The 10,301-nt window shown below is 44.1% G+C and overlaps 1 protein-coding gene across 2 annotated transcripts in view; it reads right to left on the reverse strand.

Annotated features, from left to right (window-relative positions):
* LOC122551104 (stromelysin-1-like) overlaps positions 1-10,301 on the reverse strand; it is a 39,166-nt gene that overhangs the window by 23,375 nt on the left and 5,490 nt on the right. For both annotated transcript variants that reach the window (XM_043692750.1, XM_043692749.1), the window contains exons 2-4: positions 8,655-8,809; positions 5,209-5,354; positions 4,234-4,359 (exon numbers count right to left, since the gene is read on the reverse strand). In XM_043692750.1, the coding sequence (XP_043548685.1) occupies positions 4,234-4,359; positions 5,209-5,354; positions 8,655-8,809 (427 nt within the window). The remainder of the gene's footprint in view (positions 1-4,233; positions 4,360-5,208; positions 5,355-8,654; positions 8,810-10,301) is intronic.

Below are 10,301 nucleotides of genomic sequence, written 5' to 3' on the forward strand. Positions count from 1 at the left end.
AATTAAGGAGAATCCAAAGGGTTTTTACAAATACATTAAGGACAAAAGGGTAACTAGGGAGAGAATAGGGCCCCTCAAATATCAGCAAGGTGGCCTTTGTATGGAGCCACAGAAAATGGGGGAGATACTGAATGAATATTTTGCATAAGTATTTACTGTGGAAAAGGATATGGAAGATATAGACTGTAGGGAAATAAATGGTGACATCTTGCAAAATGTCCAGATTAAGAGGAGGAAGTGCTGGATGTCTTGAAACGGGTAAAGGTAGATAAATCCCCAAGACCTGATCAGGTGTACCCAAGAACTCTGTGGGAAGCTAGAGAAGTGATTGCTGGGCCTCTTGCTGAGATATTTGTATCATTGATAGTCACAGGTGAGGTGCTGGAAGACTGGAGGTTGGCAAACGTGGTGGTGCCACTGTTTAAGGAGGGCGGTAAAGACAAGCCAGGGAACTATAGACCAGTGAGCCTGACCTCGGTGGTGGGCATCCTGAGGGACAGGATGTACATGTATTTGGAAAGGCAAGGACTGATTAGGGATAGTCAACATGGCTTTGTGTGTGGGAAATCATGTTCATAAACTTGATTGAGATTTTTGAAGAAGTAACAAAGAAGATTGATGAGGGCAGAGCAGTAGATGTGATCTATATGGACTTCAGTAAGGCATTCGACAAAGTTCCCGATGGGAGACTGGTTAGCAAGGTTAGATCTCATGGAATACAGGGAGAACTGGCTCAAAGGTAGAAGACAGAGGGTGGTGGTGGAGAGTTGTTTTTCAGGCTGGAGGCCTGTGACCAGTGGAGTGCCACAAGGATCGGTGCTGGGTCCTCTACTTTTTGTCATTTACATAAATGATTTGGATGTGAGCATAAGAGGTCCAAGTTAGTAAGTTTGCAGACGATACCAAAATTGGAGGTATAGTGGACAGCGAAGAGGGTTACATCAGATTATAACAAGATCTTGACCAGATGGGCCAATGGGCTGAGAAGTGACAGATGGGGTTGAATTCAGATAAATGCGAAGTACTGCATTTTGGGAAAGCAAGTCTTAGCAGGACTTATACATTTAATGGTAAGGTCCTAGGGAGTGTTGTTGAACAAAGAGACTTTGGAGTGCAGGTTCATAGCTCCTTGAAAGTGGAGTTGCAGGTAGATGGGATAGTGAAGAAGGCATTTGGTATGCTTTCCTTTATTGGTCAGAGTATTGAATACAGGAGTTGGGAGGTCATGTTGCAGCTGTACAGGACATTGGTTAGGCCACTGTTGGAATATTGCATGCAATTCTGGTCTCCTTCCTGTCGGAAAGATGTTGTGAAACTCGAAAAGGTTCAGAGGAAATTTACAAAGATGTTGCCAGGGTTGGAGGATGTGAGCTATAGGGAGAGGCTGAACAGGCTGTGGTTGTTTTCCCTGGAGCGTCGGAGACTGAGGGGTGACCTTATAGAGGTTTACAAAATTATGAGGTGCATGGATAGGGTAAATTGACAAAGTCTTTTCCCTGGGGTTGGGGAGTCCAGAACAAGAGGGGATAGGTTTAGGGTGAGAGGGGAAAGATATAAAAGAGACCAAAGGGGCAACGTTTTCTTGCAGAGTGTGGTACGAGTATGGAGTGATCTGCCAGAGGAAGTGGTGGAGGTTGGTACAATTGCAACATTTAAGAGGCATCTGGATGGCTATATGAATATTTGGAGAGATATGGGCAGGTGTTGGCAAATGGGACTAGATTGGGTTGGGATATCTGGTCGGCATGGACAGGTTGGACTGAAGTGTCTGTTTCTGTGCTGTACATCTCCATGACTCTATGACTCTAAGCACATGGATGATTTTGGGATAGTGTAGGGGAATGAGCTGAGAATAGTTCACAGGTCAGCGCAACATCGAGGGCCGAAGGACCTGTTCTGTGTTGTATTGTTCTGTGTTCTATGTTCTATGAACAGTGCTGTTACATCAAAGGAGACCATTATTTCATCCTCTTCTGTCTTCGTGTCTTTGATGGTCCTCAAGGAATCTTGAGTGGAGTGGATGGAGTGTCTTCTACTAAAGTGGTTTAGTCTTTGGTGTAGCTCCTTGGCTAATCTGTAAGTTGGTGTTCCAGGTCGTGAGACTATGGGTCTGGGGCGGTGGGGGGGTCCAGGTTTGTGAATTTTGGGTAATCTGTAGAAGCGTGGTGTGTTGGATCCATCAGGCTTCATTTTTTGGAAGTCGGTCTTATTTATTTCTCCAGATTTCTGAAGGTTTTTGAGTAGGGCTGTGATTTGGTTCTATAGTTGTGGGGTCGGGTCTATCACCACTTGTTAGTAAGTGTTGGCATCTGCAAGTAATAGGATAACAATGTTTTTATCTTAAGTCTTTCTAGTGCTTTTCTTCCTTGTATATTGATTGTGATTCCTTCCTTTTTCCTTCTTAATGTTGGTGCGACTGCCTGTCTGATAGTTTGCTCGGGTTCTTCTGTGAATTGGTTGTCTTTCAGTGTTGTTTCTAATGCTGCTAAGACATCTTGTCCACATCTTGGAAGTTGTAATTTTATCCTCTTACTAAGATGGCTTTTCGAGAGTCTGTTAAGGGTCAGTTCGATAACTTAAGCATGGATGAGGTAGGACACCACTTCGACTGGGACAACACATGCATCCCAGGACAAGTCAAACAGAGACCTGCACAAGAATTCCTAGAAGTATGGCATTCCAATCAGAACTCTATCAACAAACACATTATTTGGAGATTCCGGTGTTGGACTGGGGTGTACAAAGTTAAAAATCACACAACACCAGGTTATAGTCCAACAGGTTTAATTGGAAGCACACTAGCTTTCGGAGTGACGCTCCTTCATCAGGTGATAGTGGAGGGCTCAATCGTAACACAGCAAAAATTTTTGCTATAAATTCTGTGTTACGATCGAGCCCTCCACAATCACCTGATGAAGGAGCGTCGCTCCGAAAGCTAGTGTGCTTCCAATTAAACCTGTTGGACTATAACCTGGTGCTGTGTGATATTTAACTATGTACACCCCAGTCCAACACCGGCATCTCCAAATAATTTGTTAACAGAGAGACAATCCGTGGCACAGTTACAGACTGCTCCAAGCTTTCCTCCCGAGCAGATGCACAGCGCGTTGTTATTTCGTGTTGAGTGCAGTGACCCCCTTCTCGAAACTCTCCACAGATCCTGCTCCCTTTCTCCAGCAATTACTGTCCCCTTCTGCTACAGCCTTGCAGTAGCCCAGGTTCTGTTGTTCTGTTTTGCTCACAGCTCCTGAAAAGTTTCCCCAACGAGTTACCGCGACAGATGTCAAGGGAACTGGAAACATGAGAGATGTTCCAGTCTGCCCACCGCTCTCAGCGCTGGGAGGCTGAGCAAGGTTGGAACCCTGTACCTCCCTCCTCCTCCTCCTCCTCCTCCTCCTGCGGCTGCTGGGAATTGTGTGTCTTTGTTGCTAACCCTGTCCTCCTGCCTTTGAGCTCACCTTCAGTGCCTGTTCGATGTTGAAGTCCCGGGCTCTCAGGAACCTGAGCAGGCCTTTTTTTTTAAGTTGCATTCTCGGGTTAGCTGTTAACAATGGTGATAGCTAGATAGACAGAGAACACAGGGGGCTAACACCTTCAACATATTGTCTAGCTATCACCATTGTTAACAGCTAACCTGAGAATGCAACTTTTAAAAAAAGGGTTTTGTGATTTACACATGAAAGAAGTGAAACTATCACTGTATTCTAACAGATGAAAGGCTTAACAGACAATCAATTTTTCAATGTATAATTTCAGTTACATCACACTGTAAATTTTTGCTATAAATTCTGTGTTACGTTCGAGCCCTCCACTATCACCTGATGAAGGAGCGTCGCTCCGAAAGCTAGTGTGCTTCCAATTAAACCTGTTGGACTATAACCTGGTGTTGTGTGATTTTTAACAACAAACACATTGACTTGGACCTGATTTACCATTACCATGCCCTGAGAAAAAGAACAGGAAATGACATCACCACAGGAAATGACATTACCAACCACAAGAAACCCAAACACATAAATAGAAAGCAGGAAATATCAGCAATGCTTTGGTTGGAGGCTTCCTGAAGCTGTTACTCAAAATGGTGACACAGCATCTGAAAATGAACCTTCCAGCTCAGCGAGGAAACCTACATCCAGGGCAAATAATCTGTTCCTGACAAAACTTGAAGATGCAGGAGTTTTGCTATTAGCAACTGAACTCAATGAGTTTCAAGGAGTGATGAAAAACATTTACCATTACTTCCTGTTACCCAAGTTTCAGCCTCATCAAAATGAGCATCTCCTCCAATGCCTGGTCCAGGAGGAAAGGCATGAGCCAGAACATGACCATGTCCATGAAATGGAAAAGCATCACCGTGATCTAGAAAGTAATATAACCAAATTTGTCAGGAAATACTCATTGACAACTGCAGATAAAAATATGATCACTACTTATTTGACTCTGAAGTAAAAATATTTTGGTAATATCAGTTGACAAACAGATATGTTGAATTTAAATTTGCAGTGGTTGAGCTGGGATTTGAATTCATGGTCTAAATTTTACCCCAGGATTTCTTTTAACCTTGGAAATGAATAAAAGCTTCCCTCTATTTGGCCAATACATCCCACATCCCTTTCCACAGATGTCAGATCCTTAATTGGCTTGTGGATGAACCTCCACATCCTTCCAAGAGGAAGTCTCATCTTCTACAGTTTCTGGGAAATTTAGTAGTCTGTGATAATAAGCTGGGACTGCTGCTTAACCTGCAGCAGTCCTGAAGAAGGGCCTGTGCCCGAAACGTCGAATCTCCTGTTCCCTGGATGCTGCCTGACCTGCTGTGCTGTTCCAGCAATAAAGTTTCAACTTTCAACAAAGGAAGGTGAGTCAACCATTTCACATGGGCCAGGCAGGAAGGTAAAAGAAGGAGAATTCTGGCTTGGAGGGAAAGGGATGTGGGTATGAAGAGGGAAGCGCCCCCTGCTCAAGCCTAACCAGGAGGTAATGAAAGCATACCACATTGCTCTGGAGGTATAATCCCAGTGTTGGTTGCAGGACCCCCTTAAGATACCATTAATTAATGTTCTCAATTTACCCAAGCCCCTAGCACCTCTCGTGCTGCTGGGGAACATGCAGAGTCGGGTTTGAGGTGGGCTGTTAAAGCATGGACCACTGCACGATGTTTAATGCCCTTGTTTGCACTTATTACATTGGTTGAATGTTTGAGCATACCTCCAGCACCAAAGCTAATTTCAATGTCTGCTGCAGCTGTTGTTTTTGTAAATGACAATGTAGTAACGTCACTCCAAAGTTTGAAAGCCCGCTTCAGAACTTCATCCACAACTCTCCGTGGTAAGTCAGTTGTATATTCCTTTACACTGTATAAAGTCAAAGTCAATACATTACTTTCTTAAGCACTTTGTGGATGGAATAACTGCACAGTGGCTGGTATCCCAGCACCAAGTCCCTGCTTATCTACGTGTGCACAATACATGGACTCTGACCAGCCAGCTTAGAGCCAGGCCCTAGGCTGAGGAGACTCCCTGAATCTCCTGATGTAGTGTTTCCTTCTTCCACTCATTCCCCACACTGCCACCAGACCCACAAGAGCCCCTGCACTGGTGTTTCAAATTCACCGGCTTTGCCCTTGGGTCGGTATGCAGTGACTCAGTCAAATTACACCGTTGTGCAAGAACTTCATTCTACATTTGCCACCACTAGGAAAACACCACGTAGCAAGTGCAACATTAATAGGCAAAGCTAAATAAGGGCAAGGCTGACCTGAGGAAAGTGAAGGGGGAGGGTAGGGACTAAATCAAAATAAATGGTTATACTTTTTTTTTCTTTTCCCATGGTGTGTTTGTGCAGGTGTGAGACACAGTGAAAGACACAAGGTGCACGAATCTTAATTCAATTCCCACCACCAGGAAGATAGGAACATACCCGAGTAGCCAGTGACAAGCAGTGCCCTTCACATCAAAGGGCAGTGCTGCATGATCAAACAGTGAGGGGGAGGGCAGGGATTAAATCAAAATAAATGGTTATCTTGGTCAGCCAGGGCTCCCTGATTGGCCCAGGTTAACAACCCCAATCAGGGATTGTGTAGTCAGTGAGATCCACCAGGCCCTTTTTCCAACCACTACAGAAGGGGATCATGATGTTGATCACATGCAGTTGTTTCTGAGATCAGTTATTATCCTTCAGAAAACACCTCAGCATATTTTTAAAAATTCAATCAAGGCTGTGGTATTCACTGGCTGGGCCAGCTTTTACTGACCTCCCCTGCTTGCCCTGACAAAGTGAGCTGCTTTCTTGCAATACTGCAGTCTCTGTGGGGCCGGAATACAAGGTCTTTCTGGAGACAATTCCAAGATCTTGCACCCAACAACAGTAAAGGAGCAGTGAAGCAGTCAGGTTCCTTGAAGTGACACTCAGATACATTCAGGCTTCATGTCAAGCATATGTCACTATCTCAGTCTCAAGCTCACTGGACCATTTGTAGAGAAATGCACTAATTTTCTCTTCTGACATTAGTTGAGGATGGTGCTCATCTTGATTGTGAACCTGTACGGTTACTGTTCTATATATACATCCCATTTATACTGTCCTTCAGAAAACCTTCCGACCAGGAACTGGCACATGCAATGGTCAGCAATGAAAATGACAGATACCTCAACAATTGTATAGAAACAACAGCAGCCAAAACAAATCTCTGGACAATGATCACCTGGCAATCATTGACGGATCTGTCTGTGTCCTATAACCACAAGGCCATAGGAAGTAGGAACAGGAGGCGAGTATTTGGTCCCTTGGTCCTGCTCTGCTATTCTGAGGCTCACGGCCAATCCAGTATTCCTCACCTCCACATCCCCACAGTTTCCCTGTAACCCTTGAGTCCCTGATATGGTGTGGCTTCTTCAATCTGCACATTTCTGTCACAGCCTCAGATAAAGATGGTGGTTGTCACAGGCAGATCTTCAATCTAATTATCATGGGCTGAGGGTTAGCTGCTACAGATTCTTCCAGATTCAGCAGCAAGAATGGGTCATTGTCATGTGCACATTTTAAGTGTCATTTTCACTTTCAGATTGGAGATCAGGCATAGTCATTACAATTCCTGATGAAGAGCTTATGCTCTCAGGCTCCTCAGATGCTGCCTGACCGGCTGTGTTTTTCCAGCACCACAGTTTTTGACTGTAGTCTTTACAAATCAACATTCATCCTTTAAGCCCTGACACTGATAATTTCTCTATGGGATTTCTCCACTAACTGTCAAGCAGACTGCTCTTTAGAAGTTGCAATCATTGAAACATAAGCAGAATCGAACAGTAACACATTCTGAGGCTCTGGTTATCCGATCTCGGCTCAGATTCCCTCCATGCTTGAGAAAGCTTTTCATCGGGACAAATACAAAAAAGTGAAATTGTGAAAATCAGGCGTTATATCCTTGCGGCCTCATCTCGGACTTCCACAGCAGTATGTTTTGGGACAGATGACTGGTCATTTACATGGAGAAAGTGAGGTCTGCAGATGCTGGAGATCAAAGTTGAAACTTTATTGCTGGAACAGCACAGCAGGTCAGGCAGCATCCAGGGAACAGGAGATTCAACGTTTCGGGCACAGGCCCTTCTTCAGGAATGAGCAGAGAGTGTTCAGCAGGAGAAGATAAAAGCTACAAAGATTTCAGTGAGTCCCTCTCTCACTGCACACCCCAGGTCATCTCCTCTGCACAGAAGCTCTTCAGCCACATTCTGAAGACCTCTTTCCACCTATCACATTTCCAACACCCCTCCTCCAAGTCCCTCCTCCCTACCTTTTATCTTCTCCTGCTGAACACTCTCTGCTCATTCCTGAAGAAGGGCCTGTGCCCGAAACGTCGAATCTCCTGTTCCCTGGATGCTGCCTGACCTGCTGTGCTGTTCCAGCAATAAAGTTTCAACTCATTTACATGGTCAACTCTCTGTTTGAATCCCATTTTGAACTCCCCGGTGTGTAGAATCTGGAATGGACAGAATGGACAGATCGGAGTGGGTCTGTCCCCGTGAGTTTATTTTTGTATAGTCAGGGTATCTTTTGTAGAACTGAGATGCTGTGGTTATGGTCTCATTGCACCTTGAGGTGGTGATTGGGTGGGAGGGTGGAGGTGTATGATGCCTTTAGTAGGTCGGAATTTTCAAAAACTTGCACACACTTATTAGGACTGTTGAACTGTCACAGTACTATTGTTAAAAAGAAACCAAGATCAATATTAGCAAGAATAAGCAATAATATCAATATGAAACAGTCACACCACTGTCAAAGTACTATTAAATAACTTAGATGATTGCAGTTTTAACAAATTAATGTACCCTTAAAATGCCAGCAATTTACAATTTGCTATATGATTTTGGAGAGCAATCTTTTTATCATCTGTCAAGCAAAGTGACCAAAATCTAAGCAATTGGAACTCAGTTCAGGGATTCTGATTGTACTGAGGCATTGGTTATTTCATATCATTTTCTGGATTATGAAAAGGCTGGTTAAGCTGTACCTAATCAATCTTTCCAACAGAGATGGATGGAAATTGAATCCACACAGTAACTAATTAATAGCTAAGCTGTTTTCAATTGAGATAATTCCCATAAGGCTGAACAATGTAACTGAATGAACAGGACGTGTCACATAGACAAGATCTATACCTGTAGGTGATGTTGTGTTTTTCAAATATGTATTGATGTGGAATAACTTTGACGCCCTTGGTAACAGCCACACCACACCGTGGGCCTTTATGTAAACCCATTGTCCCATTGACCAGGCTTCGAGTTATTTTAAGATGATACGTTTTCCGTGTTTCCTAGATGTATGAGAAAAGTTAATTACAAGTGACATTAATTCATTCCCGTTCCTTTATTGTCATCAAGAACCTTTATAAAAGAAAAACTAATTGTGACTTTTTTTATATCTAATTGGCAAATCAATGACAAATACTGCAAAACAGTTTTGAAAGGGGATTCTTGAGATTTAATGTTTTAGTAGTTCACTCCATTTCAGATGAACAGTCATTTTTCACTTTTCAATAAAGGACAATCTACCTGCCTCATTGTTATACCATGACTGTTTGAAGATTATTTTTATTTGCTCTTGCAATGGGATGTCACTGGATGAACCAGTATTCACTGCTCATCCTGAATTGTTCTCAAGAAGGTGACGGTGAGCTGTTGCAATCCTTGGAGTGTTAGGAATATCCACAATTCTGCTCAGAATGAGATTCCAATATTTTGACCAAAGGATGGTGGAGAAACTGCAATACATTTTGAAGTCAGGATGATGTGTGCCTTGGAAGGGAATGTCAAAGTGGTGGTATTTGCATTTATCTGTTGTTCTTGTCCTTCAAAGTAGTAAAGGTCACAGGTTAGAAAGGATTTCTTCAAGTAGCTTTGGTAAGGTACTGCAGTGCATTTTGTAGATGGCACACAGAGTTATCACTGTGTTTACGGGGGGCATGGTGGCACAGTGGTTAGCACTGCTGCCTCACAGCACCAGAGACCCGGGTTCAATTCCCGCCTCTGGCGACTGCCTGTGTGGAGTTTGCACATTCTCCCTGTGTCTGCGTGGGTTTCCTCCGGGTGCTCTGGTTTCATCCCACAATCCAAAAATGTGCAGGTGAATTGGCCATGCTAAATTGTCCGTAGTGTTAAGTGAAGGGGTAAATGTAGGGGAATGGGTCTGGGTGGGTTGCGCTTCGGCGGGTTGGTGTGGACTTGTTGGGCCGAAAGGCCAGTTTCCACACTGTAAGTAAGTAATCTAATCTAAAAGCAATCTAATATGTGTGGGCGATATGCATCGGTGATGAAGTGAGTGAGTATTGAAGATGCTTTGTCCTGGATGGTTTCTTGAGTGTTGAAATTGCACTGATCCAGACAAGTGGAGAGAATTTCATCACCACCCCTGACTTTTAAATGTGCTGGGCATCCATGTTGTGGGGGATGGAGATATTTATGCAATTTCCAACTCCTGCTAGTTGGTTAATTGCTCACCACCATTCCATTAGTGGGTGGCACGGTGGCACAGTGGTTAGCACTGCTGCCTCACAGCGCCAGAGACCCGGGTTCAATTCCCGCCTCAGGCGACTGACTGTGTGGAGTTTGCACGTTCTCCCCGTGTCTGCGTGGGTTTCCTCCGGGTGCTCAGGTTTCCTCCCACAGTCCAAAGATGTGCGCAGGTTAGGTGAATTGGACATGCTAAATTGCCCGTAGTGTTAAGTGAAGGGGTAAATATAGGTGAATGGGTCTGGGTGGGTTGCGCGTCAGCGTGGACTTGTTGTGCCGAAGGGCCTGTTTCCACAC

Source organism: Chiloscyllium plagiosum, chromosome 6, assembly GCF_004010195.1.
Source record: "Chiloscyllium plagiosum isolate BGI_BamShark_2017 chromosome 6, ASM401019v2, whole genome shotgun sequence".
Classification (NCBI taxonomy): Eukaryota; Metazoa; Chordata; class Chondrichthyes; order Orectolobiformes; family Hemiscylliidae; genus Chiloscyllium; species Chiloscyllium plagiosum.